At 47.3% G+C, this 21,671-nt stretch overlaps 1 protein-coding gene across 1 annotated transcript in view; it reads left to right on the plus strand.

The window, feature by feature from the left end:
- The window catches only part of WDFY4 (WDFY family member 4), a 307,568-nt gene that overhangs the window by 96,122 nt on the left and 189,775 nt on the right, over nt 1–21,671 (plus strand). The window contains exons 14-19 of the mRNA XM_081075021.1: nt 12,817–13,037; nt 14,281–14,363; nt 15,291–15,528; nt 15,950–16,026; nt 17,021–17,242; nt 19,263–19,441. Of these exons, the coding sequence (XP_080931147.1) occupies nt 12,817–13,037; nt 14,281–14,363; nt 15,291–15,528; nt 15,950–16,026; nt 17,021–17,242; nt 19,263–19,441 (1,020 nt within the window). The remainder of the gene's footprint in view (nt 1–12,816; nt 13,038–14,280; nt 14,364–15,290; nt 15,529–15,949; nt 16,027–17,020; nt 17,243–19,262; nt 19,442–21,671) is intronic.

Genomic DNA, 21,671 nt, shown 5'->3' on the forward strand with positions numbered 1-21,671 from the left:
CAGACTCTTATGGCTGACAACACTGAGCAACAGAGTGAGGCAAATCCTGAAAAAGTACTCTCAACTTGGAGAATAAGTACTGTGAAAGTTCAGAGAAAGAAACCAGAAGAGTTGAGGAAAACCTGGAAAATGCACACTTTAGATTTATCTACAGCAGAGGAAAGAAAATGAATTGAACTGAGCACCTACTATGTACCAGGCATAGCGCTGGGCATTTTCACCTTTATTTATCCTCCTGGTAGTTTCTTTGGGAGGATTATGGTCTTCACTTTAACCAGGGGGGATATGGAGGCTCAGATATTTTAAGTGACTTTTGAGGATTCCCAGTTGTGGGCTTGGTATTAAATGTGGTCCCACCGAGTGACAGTTCCTGGCCTTTTGCCTGCACAGCAGGGCTTCTGCAGAGAGAATGGGGGTGAGGAGGCATGGCTCTGGCTTTGCTTTGTCTGGAGTTAAAAAGGAGGTGATATGTTTTAGGAAGAAATGACAACTAGTGACATTATTAATCACAGCCTGGAAATGACACTGACCTAGTAAAAATATTGCAAACTTTCCGACATCAGTGAGGAAAGTGGAGTGAAGGAGAAAAAGCCTTGATTTGTAGGGAAGGGTACTTTTCTTTTTTTATTCAATTAAAAAAATCAATTCCAGTTGACATACAATATTAGTTTCAGGTGTACAACATAGTGATTAGATATTTATATAACTTATGAAGTGATCACCCCGATAAGTCTAGCACCCACCTGACCCGTACATAGGTATCACCATAGCGTTGACTATGTTTCCTATGCTGTACTTTACATCCCTATAACCGACAACTTGTGCTTCTTCATCCCTTCCCTCTTCTCACTCATCCCCCCAGAGAACTGTTTTCACTAAGGAAATTCTGTAGTGTTTGTTACAGGAGTGAAAAAAAGGACTCTCTAGGTTCCAGGTTTACATGTCCCTTTGTAACTAAATCCTTTTTCTGGTTCCTGTTCTTCTGCTAGAAAGTGATGATGAAGTGATGTTTCAAACCAATGAATAGGGATACATCTAATAGTGAAATGAATACACTCTATGTTTTTTGACATTTATGGAATACCAGGAGACAGGGACAAAATGGGTTAGAGTGCTCCTTTAGTTATCTGTTGCTATGTGACAGACCGCTGCCAAGTTAACAGTGCCCAGTCATTGTCATGTTTCTGTGGGTCAGGATTAGACAGGCACAGCAGGGACAGCTCGTTTCTGCTCCATGTGGTGTTGGCGGGGCTGGAGCATCAAAGTTGGCCTCTTTATTCATCGAGGGGGGACCTCACAAGGCTGCCCAACTGACGCGGTGCTCCTGGGCTGGCTCAAGTGGGTCAGATGTCTGGGGCCTTGTTGCGAGCTGTTGGTAGGATCTCGAGTTCTCCTCCATGGAGCCCTCTCCATCTGGCCTCTACCTGTGTCCCTCCAAGTGGATTCTTCAAAAGGCCACATAGTAGCTCAGGGCTCCCAGAGGCACAAAAGCAGTACATGCCAGGCCTTTTGAAGGCGTAGGCCTGGAGCAAGCCAGCATTGCTTCTACAGTGTTCTGTTGATCAGAGCAAGTCACAGGTTCAGGTGAGGCTCAATGGGAAGGGATGTTTGCCTCACCCACTAATGTGTGGGGTGCCATTGTGTACAGGAGAGAGGAGAGTGTTTGGGGACATCTGTAAAGACCAGCCACTGTATTTGTCTTAGGCATCCAACTGACGGATATAAATGTTTGATCCCTAACCAAATGTCTTCTAGTCATTTTGTTTTCTAAAGTCTGGGACCTTACTTTCTTTACCTTGGTATTGAAGACAGCGTCTGTCTGGAGCATATCAGAAATGAATACACATTCTTCTACGCCAGGAATGTTATTTCATCAACATTCATAACAGCTCGGGAAAGCACATGAGAATCTCCCCGTTTTGCAAGTGTTCGAGACTCAGGAAAGTTGTGTAACTTCCTAAGGCCCCGGGGCTGGTGAGGGGAGAGGTGAAACTCTCCCAGGCCCTAGGTCAACCTATGTTTGATGAAGGAGTCTCTCACCTTTGCAGCTCTTGCATGATGCAAGGTGGTGCAGTCTGGACACTGTATGGTTTTCCAGGTGCAGTCGCCCCATTGTGACAATGTCTGATTTCCCATATTTTGTACCATGCAATGGACTTGCAATGAGAACAACCAAGCCCATGGTTTGGGTGATCTTAGCAGCCAAACAGTTGCTCCTGAATACATTGTGCAAATTACACCGCAATGATGGCTGATGAAATGGTACATAGTAGACGGCTGCCTGTCCTTTGCTCTCCTAGTGCAGGGAAACTCTGGGTAAGCCTGACTTTCACAAAAACTCCATGAGCTGTCACATTAGTGTATGGGGAGGAACTTCTGCTCATCCTTGATGGTAACGAGCCAAATTAAATATGCAAATGAGAATCCCATTTGATAGGATACTTTTTCTCTATTCAGGTCACAATAAGTAATTTAGGAAAAGTCTAATTCTCCCTCACTATTTCTCAAACATGCAAATGAAACGTAGTGGTGCATTTTCTGGAATATTTTCTGCAGATGCCTAATCAGCAGTTCTTCAAAGTTGGATAATTATAGTAATTAATTTCTGAAAGGAGGGATGGAAAAACCTCATAACAACAAATAGAATAGTAAATCAAATGAGAAATGAGACCACACAATAAAATGCTGAAATGAAACTGACTGCAAGACTGCAGATTTCGGTGCAGAAAAGGGACCAGGAAGTTTCGGTAGATGGCACTGTTACTCACAAGATGGGATGTGAGTTCCCACACATCTCACCTTAGGTCTGCCCAATGGTTCCCGGCTTTCCCTGTGCTCTTACCCACTTTATATTTGTCAGATGCTCTTCCTACCTAAGGGGGAAAAACTGATGGCTTTCCAAGGTGCAGATACCATTTTGGGAGCAACAACTTAAATAACTACATATACGGGTTGTGGCCACATTAAACTTTCTCTGTTGACAAAGAAGAGGTGCTTTTTTCCTCTCCAAAATGCTAGCACTCGCGAGCTGCTCTTGGAAATAGATAATCCAGCTTTTTTCCCACCCTGTTGTGTCATTACCAGTATTACAATTGGACTGCGGGAATTTTACTGTGAATGACGTCCTAAGCACAAGGCAGAAATGGAGTTCAGCTGAAGTTCTCTTGAAGCTGAGTTGGCCCCAGTAACAAATACATTTGGGAACAAAGACATTTTCCCTGCCCGGCATGCTCAGGAGTCACGAGAGTCTTGCCATAAGGACGTGGCTGTGGGCGAGAATTCAGACCGGTAGTGGCAGGGCTTCTGGACCCACGCACCACTCCACTTGCCCCAGGAATGTGGAACTCAGCCTGTGTTGGAGGAAACATTGTGATGCGTTTGCATCTAGGAATCATTAGTAAGGTGTCACTGGGGATTCAAAGCCGAATGTCACAGGAACTCACAGTCTAACTTCGAGGGTGGGTAGGGAGAGAAGTGTAGAAGAGAGTAAGACAACATTCTGATGGCTGCAACAAAGGTTTATCCACAAGACCATGAGACAGAGGGGAGGGGTCACTGGAACTGAGCTTTAAAGAAAAGATGTGTCTATGCCAGATTAGATAGAGGAGGAAGGGAAGAGAAGCTCAGACCCAGAGAGAGGCAAAAAGAAAAAAAAAAAAGAAAAAAGAAAATGCCCATTTGGGGACTTTGGATAGTTCAGCAGGGCTAGGAGAGACCACTTGGGTACAAAAGCAGTGAGTGGCCTGAAAGGCTGGCTGAAGCCACATTATGAAGGGCCTCGAGTGCCCTGTGAAGAGGACGGGACTTTATTGGGTGACTACCCATCGTCTGTGTCATCATTGTCACCACCAGCACCAGCACCATGTTTAAGGAGCACCCACTGCGTGAAGGCAAAGCTCAGGCTCTGGAGAAAGCAGATGTTGGTCACATCTCAGCTCTGCCACTTAGCAGTCACAGAGCCATGGGACATTAGTTAACCTCTTTTATCCTTAACTTTCTTTGATGTAGTTGGGGATAACATGTTCTTTGGCATTACCTGGAGGAAGAAATGAAGCAGCGCATGCATGGTGAGCGCGATGAGCGGAACACATACGGCAGCACGGGCAGCCCTTGCTACATGCTCTAGCTGCTGCTGTCGTTGCCCCAAAACTCTACAAGCATGTTATTATTAAATCTTTATAACAGCCCTGCAAGGTGGATGTCACTATTCCCACTTAGCAGATGAGGACTTGAAACTTGTACAATTAAGTGACAGTTAATGGCATAGCTAGGTGGTGGCTCTCCCTGACGTGAGGCTCCTGGGCCTCCTGCCTCTGTGCCAAGTTGCCTTTCCTAAGGAAGTGGTAGCCACGAGAGGTCATTAGAAGAAACAGCATGATCGTTCTGACCTTGAGTCACTGTTGGGTGGTTCCAGATTCTATTGCCATGGAAACGTCCCACACAGTCTGATGGGATAGAAATAAGATCAGGCTGGGAGCCGCATTTGTCTCTCTAATCATTTGTCCCTCATTTAGAAAAGGGTGCCATTTTCTGGAATTTGCCTGTATTTCAAACACATTGAACTAATCACATGGGTTTCAAATAACTGAAATATCGACAGCGTGAATAGCTCTGGATAGCACTGTGTACCGGCAGGCTGTTTAAAAAGCGAGCCATTTCCTCCAACAAGGAAATAGGTAACGTAGGAGTCTTGCTTTGTTAAATTGTAGCACTTTAGAAATTCCAAATATGTTGAATTTCTAGGTCCCTCATGCTCTTTCTGAACCCCATCCCCCAAATATTTCTATTGTTCCTGAGTGGAAGATCTCAGATCCTAATCACACTCCAGGTGATGACTTCTTAGAAAAGCCTCTTAAATACAGCAAATAGAGATAATCTCGCATAGAGATAAGTGGGTCAGAAGCAAGCTACAATGGACATAGAATCGTGAAGTGGAAGTTTAAGTTGGAGAGGATAAGCTCGGGTCCAATTATCAGATGATCTTTCTGTTAGTCCTTTTTCTCATCGTTATTTCTATGATTTATATAGTCCACTTCCCTTTCTGCGTCTCAAATTCAGCTACTCAGATTTGGCCTAGGTCACAGGGATTGCAGACTCGAAGTCTTGGGGTCAGAGAGGTAAAGTAAATGCTTAAATCAAGCCAGGTGTCAACCACAGGGAATGGTGAGGCCGGTGGCTATAGGGAAGGGTGCCTGCTCTGCCTGAAGTGCTCACATCTAACTAGGGAGAAACGAAAGCAATGCCAGACGAAGCCCACCAAATAAAACACTTCTATAGACCATGAGTTGATGACCCTCATGAGATACTAAGTTGCCTTCCTTACGAATACACGATGCATTGTTAAAATCATGAGCTTTGGAGTAAGACCCGGGGTGGGTGCCAGTTCTGCCATTCATTAGCTATGTGACCCGAGGAGATTGATGTATCCTCTTCAAGTCTCAGTGTCTCATAATATTTTCCCATCGAGAAAAGGGGTGGAGAATATAACTGTAAAGTTCTTAGTACAGAACCTGGCCTACAGTGAGTGCTCATGTAGATGCTGGTATGATGACCCCCTACCATTCCCTTCCAGCCTTGGTACTCTGCGTCTCTAGGACTCGGATCATGATACATAAAATTTTGAAAATATCAAGTGAAAGATAATACATGTTAGGTACATTTCTGACTGGTATTATACTACTGATAAATCAATAACAGAATTGATATTGAATTATATGTTAATATCTACTTATGACTCAAAAGACTGGGATCCCCTCCTCTGCCTGTTCTGCATTTGATCAATGATCTGAGTGAAGCTTAAATGGTAGATAACAGAACGGAGCTGCAAAAGGTCTCTACCAGCTTAGGCAATGGATCAGAATCCACTGAGTCAAAATTCAGCAGAGATAATCATGGTTGTGCTCATGTCTTAATGTACACACACACACACACACACACACACACACACACACACACTGGATAAGGAATGACAGAAGACTGTGTATGAGAGTCCTTGGGGGTTTGGTGCAAGGTCAATAATAGTTCCAAGTGGGGTGAGGACACCATGATGGTGAATTTTATTTTTGGCCATATATATAGAAGTATAGTGCTCTGCCAAAGGGAGGTGATGATCCCACTGATCCCTCAACAAATCACCCCTGTGTTTGTCCAGATGTGGGAACTTAGTATGATGAGAGGCCTAATCTCAGGGTGTATAGTCTAAAGAGAGAAGACCCTGGGAGATTGAAAGCTGGGAAAATACTTGCTGGTTGACTGGTGGTAGAAGTAGACAATGAAAGAGAGATAAGGACCAGTTAGGTAAACAGTGAAAAATTTAGGCTCAATATAATGACACACTTGTTGAAACTGGATGGGCAGCTCTGGAGGTTGTGAGCAGCTCACACTGGGCGTTCCAAATGGGGTGTTAGGTTTGAGACGAAGAGAATCCCGCACATGAGCTTTGTGCCCCCTGTGATCCTGACTGGCTCTGAGAGCCTGAGGCTTGGGAATGTGGTCATTGGTGAGGTGCATCTTCTTAGACACCCACCTGGCTTCTCAAGATGGTGGGAACGGTCAAACACATTTATATGTGGCTCGTGACAAATACCATGTGTCAGTTCCTAAATTCAGGTAACCTCTGTGTGGGACAGGACCATGAGCACTTAGCTTTTTCTATAAGTTTTGAGGGGGTGGCCTAAGACAGTGCCCAATCCAGGGTGTCAGCAGTTTCAGTTGGCTCTGCCTGTGTTCAGTTCATGCTGATTCAATTCCCACAACATCCCTGACCTACAGGAGGCTGGAGGTACTGCTGCACACAGAACCTGCAAAGTAAAGGCAGCTCTGAAACCTGGAACCAGCAGGTGTTGTATAAGTCCGCACCTAGGGGCCTGAGGGCCAGCAACTGCCGCAATGCAGTGGCCTCTGGAGCGGACACCCTCGTTTGAACTCCTGTCCCTCCACTCACTGGGTAGCCTCAGAGAGCCATAATGTCTCTGAGCCTCGGTTCCCTCATCTGTAAAATGGGGTCATAATAGCCTCTCGAACATGATGCTTACCTGAGGGTTAAATGAGCTAGTGCACAAAAGCACTTAGAAGAAGCTTGCCAACAGGAAGCACACGGTGATGTTAGCTCCGCTCGCCAGTGATGGGGCCTGAGACAAGACAGGTGTGTGCTCTGCTCAGGTACTCAGCTGGCACAACACGCAGTGGCCATGCACACTGGCCACTCAGTTGGAAGGAATCTTATCGATGTTACATAAGAAAAGAAGACAGGAACTAAGAGGGGTTACTATCTCAGAAACTCTTGTATCCTATAAGAAAGAGTGCTTTCATGGGTGCTGTTACTGTTGACTCCCACACATAAATATAATGTGAGGTAGTTTCATTATTCCTATGTCAAAGCTAATGAAACGGAGTCTTAGGGAAAGTACCTAGCCCACGTTACCTATCAGGTAGTGTCAAACCAGCACAAGACTGTGCTCTTGGTACATGTCTGGGTGTCCTGTGCCCAGAACGTGAAGGAATGGTGACTGTTTACCTGGAAGCTCAGAAGCAACACACCAGGCTTTGAGCCATAGTCTGCTTGTGAATAGACCCCTCATTTCCACAAGAGACTGTGTTCTCTACAGTCTTGTGCAAGGAATCTCCTCCAGATAATCATGGATGGGAATCTGTTAACAACAACAACAAATCTGTTTAAAAAATATCTCTTAACAAAAGAGTTGTTTTGGCAGTTTACTTTGGCCCAAGCAGTAGGGACACCCAGAGTAAGTCAGTGCCCCTTTTACTGGGCACCCCGAGGATGCCCCAGCCATAGGTGGGAAGGGCTCTGGCTGCAGGGTGGTGCTGGGTCTCAGGGAGCTGTCCGTCGAGCTCTGCTGCTTACCTGATCCAGCCATCATGGGTGAGGGAATGTGTCCACGGTGATGGAAGCTCTTCATAGATGTGTCAGGTTCCGGGTGTGCAGGCACTGTCCTGGGGGATGTCTACAAGCTGATTTCCCTGGTGATGTTCTCATGCTCCATTTCAGGGCTGACCACAGGGGTGAATACGCCGGGCTGACCACTGCCCACAACCTCCAGCCTTTTCCTGCAAGGCCATGCTCACTCTCAACCCCTGGCCTTTGTACGTGCTGTCCCCTCTTCCAGAAAGACCAATTCCCCTGCTGGCCTGGCTCTCTCTTCATTATCCTTCAGCAGTTATTTGGCACTTACTCACCTTTTCTGACCACTTCATCAGCTCCCTGAGTTAGGTGCACTTCCTGTGTCCTAGAACACCTTGTCCCCTGGGGCTTGCACTTATTAGGCAGCTATTGTGTTTGAGGGACAGAGACAGGTGATAGGAAAACAAGGCTGAAGAGTTATCACCTCAGGCAGTAATGCACAGTGAAGTGGGGGCTGAGGAGGGCAGGGAAGGGACAGAGAGTAAGAGCGAGAGAGCGAGAGCAAGAGGAGAGAGAGAACGTACAAAGGAGCCTGTCAAAGTGTGGTATTTATAATGAAGTATGGACACAGTACTGGTTGGGAAAGAGAAGTTTCCTCAGATGAGAGGACATATGAATAGTCTTTTGAATAATAAATAGGAGCTCAACAAAAGGATGGGATTGGAAAGTGCTTTTCTAGCTTTGAGCATCAATCAAAAAGTGGTTTATTTAGCAAAGGGAGAGACTATTACTGGGGCTGGAGCACAGGGTGGACCAAAGGAGAGGATGGAAGTAAAACCAGGTAGAGACAAACACTTTGTAAATAGTGTAAGGTCCCTGGCTTCTGTCACCAGGAAGCACTGGCTATCATACGTATGTAATCTGTGAAAGAAGCAGAAGATTTAGAGCAGTTGGTCTCAGTTGCATACCTGTGCAAGTACAGCCAGGATTCCACGCCCTTGGTTGTGGCTTCCACAGACTTGATGGGATTTAGACCCTTCATGCACCGAAAGCAACATCGCAAACTCCCAGGCCTACAAGGCCATATGGGTATCGAAATATCAGGCTGTTTGGACTGTGGCAAAATGGAAAGTTTACACCCTTATAAAGAGAGAACTAAGCAAGCAAAGATAAAAACTGCAACAGCTTATTAAATAAAACACATCTGTGGGCCTATTTATCCCTGGCATCCCCTTAATAGTCTTTGATTGTAAAAGCTGAGGTCACTTACATTGCACCATCTCTCTTCCAAAATCATCAAATAAAGAATATGTCAACAAAATTGGAACAAGCGACTCAGACACATTTGAGGAGCTCAATAGAAGTCCCTAGTTCTTTTTAAGAGTCTGGGGGAAGCAGATGCGGATCATCGGATGGCTTGCATGTCTACGTCAGGGCACGGTGGTTAATGTCTAGGAGACACAACGTGAACTGATGCGTCCAAAGCCCATGCCACCCCCCCAGGACCCAGCCCTCACTGGGTGCTGGAACCATATTAGTATAAACCAAGAAGGAAAGTGGGGATGGGGGAGAGAAGAATAAACATCCATAGCTGGACAAGGATACATGTGAAGACACAGCCGTTAAGTGGAGAAAGCAGGAAATTCCTTCAGGCCACCCCACAAAATGCTCTGTGATAATTTGCCGTGGGGTCCAGCCCGGTGACCCTGCACACTCACCACTGAGTCCTAATTGAACCACCATCCCCTTTCCTGCGTTGGAAGTAATATGCGTTAGGAAAATCAATCCATTTGTAGGGGGAGAACCAGACTGGTTTCCTGCTACTGCTCATATTTTCACTAAAACCCCATTTTACTGGAATCAACATTGAAAAACAGCACATTTTATTCAAAACAAGGCAATATTGGTATTGACAGAGCTGCAGTGATAATGAGGACGATCAATTTTCCCTCCTCCATTATGGGGCATTGAGCAATTTTGGAGTAAACTTGTGGCATCATTAGGCAAGATCAGCATTTCTCCCTTTTGGAAACTTTTTGCTGTTTTTCTTTCTTTTTCCATGTTTCTGTATGTAGATTTTAAGTATGTCTGCTCCGGGGGGGGGGAGGGGGAAAGCAAAAACAAACAAATGGAAAAGAAAACCAGAAGTCCCCAAAGCAGTAAGTGAAGTGCTGGTATAAAAACTGGAGCTTGGAGACATTTCTTTTTAAATCTTATTCATAATACATTGCGATGTGATTTTTGCATCTTGTTTCATACAACTCTCCAACCCTACCCCTGAAGACTTCCCAACTCTCCCCACAAATTAAAAGACGCAGTTACCCAAATCCAAGTTCTGGGAGAGGGAAAGTTTGAGGCAAGAGGGTGGGAGCTCCTTTTCTGTTGTGAGAAGAATGGAGAAGGAAGGCAGAGAAGCAACCTCTGCGGGATGCAGGAAGGGACACTTTGAGCATCAGAAGAAAGCTCTGGGGAACAGAGTCAAGGATGTTGGGTAGATTTCCACATGGAAGAGCTCTTCAAAGTAAAAGTGATGGAACTGCTTGCTGCAAATGAGTCTTAGCATTTCTACCTCTGTTGCTGGTTCCCGTGGGCTACACATACGTCTCTACCAGCCCAGGCTGGCTGCGCAGACCGTACAGGGACAGGGAAGGACGTCATCTCCATCCATTCCGGCTGCTATAACAAGAGACCATGGAGTGGGTGGCTTATGAGCAACACACATTTATTTAGCACAGTTCGGCAGACTGGGAAGTCCAAGATCGTGGTGCTGGCAGACTCAGCGTCTGGTGAAAGACTGATGTCCCTCTTCTTACTGTGTCATCATAAGGCACAAGGGAGGAAGGAGGTCTCTGGGGTCTCTTTTAGAAGGGCTCTGATTCCACTCTTGAGGGCTCCCACCTTCATGATCTAATCACTTCCCAAAGGCCCCACCTCTAAATACCATCACACTGGGGGTTAGGTTTCAACATAGGAATTTTGGGGGAACACAAATATTCAGTCCTTTGCGGGGACCATCATCTCCAAGTGATTAGATCTCCTGTTGACATCAGTGGTGTTGCCAAAACAGTGACATTTCAGAATGGCAAAATCCTGCATGGGAGCAGTCCCCCTGGAAAACCATTTTTTTGTGGTTAAATTTTAAACTGAAATCAAATAGTCTAAAATTTTAAATCTGAAATATTACTGAAAGTATTATAAAGATGGGAATTGTACTGAATGCCATCAGTTTGAAGCAGGAGCTATGGGCGCCATGCTTCTGGAAGGAAGGTTGGAGGGCAGTAGGGTGAGCTGTTGTAACCCATTCATTTTTAAAAAAAATTTAGAAACTGGTGATCAACAGTGTAAGTATGTTTCACCATACAATTTAATCCTTGAAACATAAATACTACAAAACTGTGTTCATGGCTTGTAGAAGAATGTTATCTTACTAATTTCTGTACCTTAGTGATACAAACATTCTCTTGACTGTCTCTGGGCAGGGCTCCCCCAAATCACTGCACATGTGGGGAGGAGATAGATTGAGGTGATTCTCAGCCAGGATTTGCCCTAACTTGTGGCCTGGACAATTGACTTCTCTGGGCTCAGTTTCCTCATCTGTAAAATAGGGATAGTAATAGTACCTCCCTCATATGTTTCCTTATAGGGATTGCATAATCTATACATGTCAACATGCTTTGACTAGGGCCTGGCACATCCTGAACACCCAGGAAGGAGTCCCATCACAGGGTAAAATTTGGTCCCCAAAGTTGGTGCCAGGCCTCGGCTCTATTCTAACTCCAAGAGCTCCATGAAATTTGCGAGGGGTTGTGGGGAACTCCTGCCCTCCCAGACTGTGTAAATTTTCTGCTAGAACACTTCTGCCACTGGGCTGAGACTCTCTTCACCTCTCTCACCTTTAGTCTCTGATTCCCTTGAGAGCGGGGTATATTCACCTTGAAATGCCTAAAACTTTGCACACATCTGACACTGAAGAGGCAGTTAATACCTCTTTGTGGGAGAAGAAGAAAGAGAAGCAGGGAGGACTCCAAGAAAGCTTCATGGGGGCACATGTGGGTGACAGATGGTCTGAGACTCGATGGGACCAGAAGCCAGCCCTCATTAGGTAAAGATTATTCAAGAAGCGCCTTTGTGATTACTCCTGGCTTTACATGGTACACTAACCTAGATGCCATCTACACAATCATAGGTCTCTGAGATTTGACACACAGTGTCTGTGTGTCCAAATGTACTTAAAACAGAGAGCTGGACAATGGACAATTGGAAAATGGTGGGGAGGAAGATGACACCCAGCGGGTAAAGGGGCCATGTCAGCGAAGGCTTCCACAGGAGCAGTGGTCCTCTCTGGGAGGGGTTCAGTACGTGAGGGCTGAACCTCACAGAGGGCTGCGTGTGCCACAGCCAGGAGTGTGTGTGGGTTACTTCCCTGTGAAGTGTTAGGGGTACAAACTCAAAGACAGGTGTGCTAACTGAGTCAGCTGTGGGGGCAGCAGGGGGGGAATGTGGGACCCACTAGAGGGCACGCCACTGCTTAGCTCCAACTGCTTTTCAACACACGCAGGACTGCAAACCTCCCTGACCAGATCGTTCCATCTTTTGAGAGAGGCCGTAGATCTGGACTTTTACCTGAAATCTGGACTTTTACCTGAAATCTTCAGGCTTTTAAATTTTAGCAATTAATTCAGGAACTACTTAAACATCGTGTGGGTCAAATACCACCCACCTCTGGTTTCAGCTGTCTGCCTCCTCGGCAGCTGAGGCCAGCAGCACATGTCACCCTGTAGACTGGCCTCTGGGGCCTGAGCTTGTGTGTGAAGAGGGCCTGACTGGAGTGCAGGCTGTGGTGGGAGCAGCCTTCTGGCCCCACAACCGACTCGGGGCCTGACCGGAGCCTATCAAAATTGCCCACAAAATGTTTTGACCTCAGGGACTCATGGTTGGCTCTGGTTACCTTTCAGCTTTCCGAGGAGATCCAGTGTTCCATGGCCAGTCACATCCAGTCCCTGGTGAAATCGGAGAAGAACCGTCAGGTCATGTGTGAGGCAGGGATGCTCAGGACCCTCGTGACCTCCTGCCACCACATCTTCACCACGAGTAGCAGCAGCAGGCCTCTGCACTCAGGCCTCATCAGGATTTTTGAAAAGCTTGCTTCTCAAGCCATTGAACCAGATGTGCTAAGGTACCATGTGCTGCATGTGAAACACTGCTGAGCCCCTGATAGCTGTGCTCGCACACAGTAGGCAGGAGGAGTGCATAGGAACAGGTGTCCCCATGCTCCTCTGCCACCGTGGGGCATGTCCCTTCCTGGCACTGGACACCGGAAGTCCGGGGAGGAGCCGTGGGACTGTTGGAGTGGTGTGGAGCTCACAAGGCAGAGGCCCTCCCATGAGCTGATGGTCTCAGGGAGAGGGTACGATAGTCAAAGGGTCCTGTGACAATACAGAATAGCTGTGTAGGGACACTCAGTGGAGAGTGCTGGGGCAACACAGAGCTGGGAGAACCACAGTTGGGAGAATGGGTGTAAAGAGGCGGGGCTTCAAGGAAGCCAGCCTGGTGAACCTGAGGCCTGTGCAGCCGTTCAGCAGCCCAGGAGACGAGGGAGCCCGGCAGACGAAGACGCTCTGCTGAGAGGGGTGGGGGCTGAGGGCCTGATTGTGCCCAGCGGCTAACCTGCAGGGAGCTTGGCTGGTGTGAGGGGCAGTGGCAGGGACTCCTGACGAGGAGGGGCTCAGAGGCAGTGCCATCATCATCTGTAGGGGCCTTCATGGCAGCCCCTCCATGAAGCCACATGTTTACCGGAGAGCTACAGCAGGGCGGGAAGAGGCACAGGGCAGAGCAGACACAGAAGACAAAAAGACAGGAAAGAAAGGCTGCAGGATGGCCCCCAGTCTCACCCCCCCATCATGGGGTAGGGAGGGTGGTGCCTGAGGGTCACAGGCCTGCCAGGCCTCTGCTGACACACAGTACCAAATGTGGAGGGTTCAGAAGGTAACGCCTTCAACAAACAGGCCTGGGACCCAGGGGTCAGGCCCGCCTCTTTCACCCTCCGTACATGCAAGCTGCCAGACAAGGCCACCGTTCTTCATTCGGCTGCTTAGTAAAGTTTGTTAGAAACTTATAAACGATGCATGACAGAATTATTTTCCAACGTATTCCTTTTCTGTTTAAGGTCCAATTTGAGCTCCTAGCTGGTCACTGGTTAAGTCAAAAGCACCTGAAAAGTCAAAACTCACAAGCTGTCCGATCTGGGAGCTAGAGGGATGGCCTTTGTGCATGACTTGAAGAGTTTCTAGGCAGGGAGAGAAAAGCTTGGAGGGAGAACCAGGGAGCACTGAGGTCTAGGACAGTACTCGATGAAGCTGGAGAAAACGTCTGCCCACATAATGTCTTCATTTGGTTCTCTTATATGTTATGATACTTAGACAGTTCTTAGGTCTTGGAACTCCCCCACGTCCGTCGGCTGCAAGGACGTCTCCTGTGCGTGGAGGGGACTCTGGATGCTCAGGTGAGGACAGAGGAAACCACAGGGACAGGTTAACGGGGATTAAAGGACTGTGTGCTCCTTGTGAGGGCTTATTTACAACAGATGGGAAGCAGACAGATTTAAAAACTGGTTTGCCCAACGCTCACTGGAGCAAATGAGGAAAAGTCAAGGGGCTGGTGGTCCTGAGGAGAGGCCAGATCTGAAAGGAGAGGGACAACCCTTACCTCATATGAGACAGGGGATGCTAAGCACATTCATGATCCCTCTGGGCCCCGATCGCAGAAACAGTGATAGGGTCACGACACAGCTGGAGTTCCCGGAGCTGCACCTGGATGGAGGTGCCCAGGGGCGGCTTTCTGTGCAGCTCCCAACTCAGGGGAGTTAGGGGTCAGGAGGTCAAAGCATGGGTGGATTCCTTAGTGTCAGGCCTGGTACCTTGGAGAATGCTGGTCCAGGGAACCAGCTGGGAGAAAAGGAAGCTGTGGATGTACTGAACGTAAGGTCACACAGGACGTCAAGGAGAGGAGGCCCAGCTCGAAAGCAAGACAGAGTCGGGCTTGGGCTGGGAGCTGTAGGTGGGAGAGAAGAGCTTCAAGGAGACAGGCTATTGTGAAAGAGTGTGTGAGGTGGGTGAGCCAGCCCTAAGCCTCAGAGAGTGACTGCCAGTGAGGCAAGCCAAGGACAGCCACAGAAAGAGGGGGCATGATGGAATTAAAGGGAGAAGTTTCTAGGAGGAGCAGGTTGCACCATGGTTCACCATTATCAAAATCAGCAGGGAGTCCAGATGGGCAGGCCCAGGAAAGCCATCCTCACAGTGGTCAGGATGCATGGCAACTCTGCAGAGCCCTCCTTCGAGGAGACTGTGGCAGAAATGGCAGGGCTATTGTCAGAAGAAAGGGGAGAATACTTCGAGCAAAGACGTATCTCTTCTCTTTCTTGCTATCTTAGGGTCACAGGCAGGGGTACTAGTGACTGTTGAGAGTCCTGCAAGAGCCATCCAGGATGCCAGCCCATGCCCGGCAGTCACACAGACCCTCAGGCCCTCGGGGCCGTCCCAGGGCTCCACCGCCGCCCTTCCAATGGCACTGAGCCTCATCTCCATGACCTCCCCACGCAACCTGCAACCTCAGAGGGCTGCCTTGGCTCCATCGTTCGTGGAATTTGACATGTCTGTGGAAGGTTATGGGTATGACAGACTTTTGTATATTTGAAATATGCTTTATTAATTTCCTAGTGTCTGATTATAAATGAATTATAATATTGATTACAAAATTATAGTTCCCATCAGCTCCCACCACTCAGTAGTAGACTGTGTCTGGGTCACGGACACCACATCTACTCAGTGGCTTTTTAGGGGCAGCGTCCCCAGCTGTGTAGGGCCAGGACCTTCTCCTCCCCCTGGCATGTCTGCATTCTAGAATGTTCTCTCCTCCAGCCTTCAGGTGGATTCCTTCTCTTAGGGCCATGGTACCAGCATCAGCTGCTTTCTGTCCTTGGGGGCCTCATGGTCTAAGAGCGAGTGAGGCCCCTACAGAAGGACAGAGGGCAGTTGTCACAGCAGAGGCTGGAGTGCAGGCCAATGATCTGAGACCCTTTCCTTTTTCCAGCTGTTTGTTTATTCCGACCCTGTCTACAGTTATGGGAACCAGCACCGAGTACTCAGTCTCCGGAGGGATTGGGGCAGGTAGGTGCTTCCCTGGGCTAGCTTGCTGAGCTCTCCTCATTCTGCCTGGGGACTAAGTCCTTAGAGAGCCTTGATTTCAGATTTCCACTGGGCATTTCAAGAAAGCTGAGTCTTCCTCTTGGTCCTGTGTATCTGTAGATGAGCCATCCTTCCAGTTTGTCATGCCTCTCTCCGGGCAGGGCTGTCCTGCTCATTGTGTGTCCCAAGAGCCCAGCCCATGGCTCTGTGTATAAAGGGGGCTTAGTGAGTACTGATGGGCTCAGTGGGTGACCGGGCAGCTGAACCTGAGTTTGATTCATTTTGTCGGTGACTGACAAATCCTGAAATGGACACCTCGCCCCTAGAGAGGAATATGAGTTCCATGTTGATGACTTCCAGGAACAAGCCCGTCCTTGGCTTGTGTGGGGATTGACTTGGGCCTTGGTGTGCTTTGCACAGTGATGTGCTCTGCTGAAAGCCAGGCACCCTCTGTTAGGGGAACTGGGCCTGGGTTTCGTGTGAGAGTGGGTGCTCAGGAGCCATTGCATTCATGGCCTGTCAGAGTGGGGCACCAAGGCTGATTCTGCTCACTCAGTGAGGAGGGCAGGCCTCACTGGTACTGCCAACCCTGTTCCGAGGTGGGTGGGCATGGGCTTCCCTAGAATGGAGCCACCCCATGCAGGTGTCAGCTGGGAGAGGCCAGTGCCCTCCATCCCACGTAGCACACTGCCCACCTTTAGACAGGTGACTAGTGGGCCAAATGATGATGGATGTCAGGGTGTGACCCCCACCTTGTCTCCTTGGCAAGGCAGCATGGAATAATAGGTGGGACAGGATTGCAGAGAGGCTTTGAGGATCTAGGCTGAAGTCCTGGTGGGAATTTGACTTATTCCTGAGAGAATGAATAAGGAGACAAGAACATCCTGCTGAGTGGGGTGGAGGAAAAGCAGGCATGAGTCAGGTGAGGCACAGCGGCTGGCTAAAGCCTAAGGGTATGCTTCTGTTCTGACCCCAGGTGCTGCCAGGTCCTTCCCTCCCCCCGGGGGCTTGACCTTCTCCTGCTGGTTCCTGATCAGCAGACACAGCACTGTCACCGAGGGCCACCCACTGCACTTCCTGACCCTGGTGCGCCACCTGGCCAGGACCGAGCAGCCCTTTGTCTGCTTCTCAGTCAGCCTCTGCCTGGAGGACCTCTCCTTGATTGTGTCTACGGAAGAGAAAGAGTTTCAGCCCCTGGGTAAGGTGTTGGAGGCCAAAGTTGGTTTTGTTCACACTTGGGGGGAATGGGGCTAAGTCAGCAGCTCTTGGCGCCAGGTCCTGGGAGTCCAACCCTCTTTAGCATGCTGAGGCTGTCCTGGGTCTGCCATTTGGAGCTCAGCCTGGATCTCCAGGTTCACCCACCTGTGATAGCCCGAAGTGGCCCAGCATGTCCTGGCCACACCTGCTGTTCTCCTGTGCCCTGAGAGTGTCATTGTGAAATACCTGGAAGGCCCAAAGGGTGGCTTGGCATCCTCGACACACAGCATAACTGTCCTTTCCCTGCCACCTCTCAGGACTTCGCCAGGAAATGTGCATCACTGTGGTGGCACTCTGGTGTGGGCTAGACCTGGAGCCGACTCCTGGGTTTGTGCCCTGGCTGCATGAACTTGGGCAAGTCTCTGTGCCTCTCTGTGCCTTGGGATGGCAAAATGGGAATTGTGATAGCACCTATCTCACACGGTTTCCATGAATATGAAATGAGCTAATATTTATAACAGTCCTTAAAACACTGTCTGGCATAAAGCAAGACCTCAGTAATGATAGCTGCTGGTATTATTGTTTTATGAGAGGGGGCATGGCCATGGCTCTTTGGCCCAAGGCTCCTTTCTTTCTTTGTGTGTGTGTGCGTTCTGAGGGGACATCTGCTGTATTTGAATTCTTTTTTTTTAATTTTTTTTCTTTTATTTATTTATTTTTTAATTTTAATTTATTAGTTTCAGGTGTACAAGACAAGGTAATACTTAGACGTTCACCATTTACATCCCTCACACTGTGAACCCCCCTCCCCCCATCCACTATCCCTCCGACCTCACACTGAGCCATCACATTATATATATAAAATTATAGTTGGCATTCATTATTGTTTAGCTTCTGGTGTACGATGCCATGATCAGGCATCCACAGTATCCCTGAGGTGGTCTCCCAAATAGGACGCATGTCCATCAGATACCCAACAAAATCTTTACAACATTATTGATTACGTTCCCCAAATTAATTTTCAAAAAACCCTGAGGCCATCTTGTGGTTGGTTACCAGCTGCTTCCTAATCCCTTCACCTTTCCCCTTATCCCCACCCCCCCCCCACCCAATTAACAACTCTCGGTTTTTTCTTTGTGTCCCCAAAACTGTTTCTGATTAGTTCATTCACATATTCTTTTCTTTAGATTCCGCATATAAGTGAGATCATATGGTACTTGTCTTTCTCTTTCTGACTTATTTCACTTAACATAATGTTCTCTAGATCCATCCATGTTGCTGCAAATGATAAGATTTCTTTCTTCTTTATGGCTGCGTAATACTCCATTGTATAAATGTACCACAGTTTCTTAATCCAGTCATCTACCGATGGGCATTTCGGTTGTTTCCATATCTTGGCTATTGTGTAAAGTGCTGCAATAAACATAGGAGTGCATACTGATTTTTGAATTGGAGTTTTGGATTTCTCCGGGTAGATGCCTAGGAGTGGAATTACTGGATCATAGGGTAGTTCCATTTTCAGATTCCTGAGATACCTCCATACTGTTTTCCATAGTGGCTGCACTCATCTGCAATCCCACCAACAGTGCACTAGCGTTCCCTTTTCTCCACATCCGCGCCAGCATTTGTTGTTTGTTGATTTATTGATGATAGCCATTTTGACTGGAGTGAGGTGGAAACCATCAATAAAACAAAAAGGGATCCTACTGAATGGGAAAAGATATTTGCCACTGATATGTCTGATAAGGGATTAATATCACAAATCTATTAAAAAACTCACTCAACTCAACTCCAAAAAAACAAACAACCCAATTAAAAAATGGGCAGAGGACTTGAAGAGACATTTTTCTAAAAAGGACATACAGATGGCCAACAGACATATGAAGAAATGCTCAACCTCACTAACCATCAGAGAAATGCAAATAAAAACCACAATGAGATACCAAGTATCCTTTCCTGTTCTGCTGGGTTGCTGTGGCATGAAGCCGCCTTTGAGATATGGTGTTTGTTCTCTTTCCTAGATGTCATGGAACCTGAGGATGACTCTGAGCCTTCTGCAGGACGCCAGCTTCGGGTCAGGTGTGGCCAACTGCTGGCTTGTGGTCAGTGGCATCATCTGGCTGTGGTTGTCACCAAGGAAATGAAAAAGAATTGTAATGTTTCTACATACCTGGATGGACAGGTCATTGGCTCAGCCAAGGTGAGATGGTTCCCTCAGTGGCCTTTGCCCATGGCCATTCTTCCCAGCTACACCACCCTGGGTGGCCTCAGTTTAGTTCTTGGTTTGCTTTTGCCAATGAAATCCCCTTGCTGTCCAGAACACTTGGCTGAGCTCAGGCATAAAAGGACATCTTTAGAAAAAGGAATAAATGTCACACAACTAGGGCAGAAGTTAAAACATGGAAATAAGAATACTCATGACACTTATGACTGTACGAATGGCCATAAGAAAATATAAATGTCAGAGTGAACAAAGTATTCCCCAGGTAGGTCTGAATGGGGTTGGCTAAGGTTCTGCTTTTCTAAGAGGCTTCCTGCTGAGTTTAATGTAGCTGATCTGTACACTAAGTTCAGAGCAAGACACTAGAGTTTGCAAAGGGACCAACACATCTTGCCAGATTTCAAGCAAGAATGGTGAGGAAAGGATGGTCCCCTGCTTAGAGAAGGCAATGGAATGAGAAGAAATAGTTGGACAAAGCATCATGGAGAGACACCTGAGGTCCTGAGGGATAAGGGAGAGAAAGCTGGGAGATGACGGCTCTGCTCCAGCAGCGACTGTCAGAGGTCCCTGAAGAAACCAGAGAAGGAAGGGCCCAGAAGACCAAGACCACAGGGGGCAGTCTGGAAGAGCATCTTACACGAGGCTGCACTCTAGAATCACCTCGGAAGTCTTTCAAGTTTTCGTGCACAGACTGCACCCCACGTCAATTATAGCAGAACGTCTGAGGGTGGGGTAATTTATTAATGATGTCGAAATTTCCCCCGGTGATTCTAACGTGCAGCCAGAATGGAAAATCTTACCTTAATAGGGTTTCTCAATTTTAACAGTATTGACATTTGGGGGTAGATAATTTTGTTGTGGGGGCCTATTTCATGTAGAAGAGGACATTTAGCAATATTTGTGCCTCCTCCATCAAAATGCCATATCGTTCCCCTCTTCCCATTTGGGACACCAAAAATTATCTCCAGACATTTCCAAATTTACCCTGGGGGGAAAAATCACCCAGGTTGAGAATCATTAGGTTAGAACAACCTAAATTCTTTAGAACACCTAAAAATGAATTTGATGTTATCTTTTGGTAAAATTGTCATAAAAGAGGCACTGGTAACCAGAAAGACTTGTTAGGAGCATAAGAAAAGCAGGTCCTCTAACACATAAAGTTAACGTTTTTTCTCCAGTCATTAATAATACTAGTTCCTCCTCCCTCCCTCCCTCCCTCCCTCCCTCCCTCCCTCCCTCCCTCCCTCCCTCCCTCCCCCAGTTCCTCCCTCCCTCCTTCTCTTTCTCATTAAATATTTGTTGAGCACCTACTATGTGGTAGGTACTATTTTGGGTGTTGGGAATTGTTCACGCCCACCAGCCAAATACTTCCAGGAGTATGGATATAGTACAGAACAAAAGTTAGATTTATTAAGCTTGCTGTAGCAAGAGACTCCGTACTCCATGGGGCAACAAGGACTTAAGAGGGGCTTCTATAGGATTTGGGCTTATCTTAGCTGATTTTGGAAAGGGTTCAAAGAAGTAAAGTCAGTCTGTTCTGAATTGGATGCTGCCAGAATGAGAGGCAATTTGCTGTCTGTGTATGTTTAGAATTTCTACCCAGGAAGTAGGAACAATGGAGCAGGGCTAGAGTTGTCACTGGAGAAGAAGAAATAGTTACTCACATTAGCCAGGATGGGAAGTGTAGTCCCCTTCGTGGTCTCAGTGTCTTTGTTTTATCTGTTCAGGTATGCTTACAGATGGGCTTTCAAAAAATCTTTTTTCACAGATATGTTGTTATTCTGTCTTGTTTCACAGAATAGGTTGGTATTCTGTGAAATAGTACACGCATCTTGAGGCTAAGAGACATGTCCTATTGATATCTGGATCTCGCTTGCATCTAGCCAGGGCCTCACAACTAGTAAGCGTGCAATAAGCTCTTGGTGAATTGCATTAAAATTACAGCCACAAAGAGTAACATGGACTGGGTGATAGCGTAGTTGAGTGAATTGGTACATGAAGGAACTTCTGAGCTCACAGGATCCGTGCAACGAGTCAGTCAGCGGGGAAGTTGGGAGTGGGGTGATATCATAGGATATGCCAAATATGCCAAAATATGCCGTGGAGAATGGCCAAGGGCCAAGGCTGACAGAACTGACTTTCCAAGATGATCTCAACAAGTTGGTTCAGGGTCAGTAAGTGGGCTGCACAGACAGGCCTGTGTTTAGAT

This window comes from Rhinolophus hipposideros (genome assembly GCF_964194185.1).
Source record: "Rhinolophus hipposideros genome assembly, chromosome: 15".
Classification (NCBI taxonomy): domain Eukaryota; kingdom Metazoa; phylum Chordata; class Mammalia; order Chiroptera; family Rhinolophidae; genus Rhinolophus; species Rhinolophus hipposideros.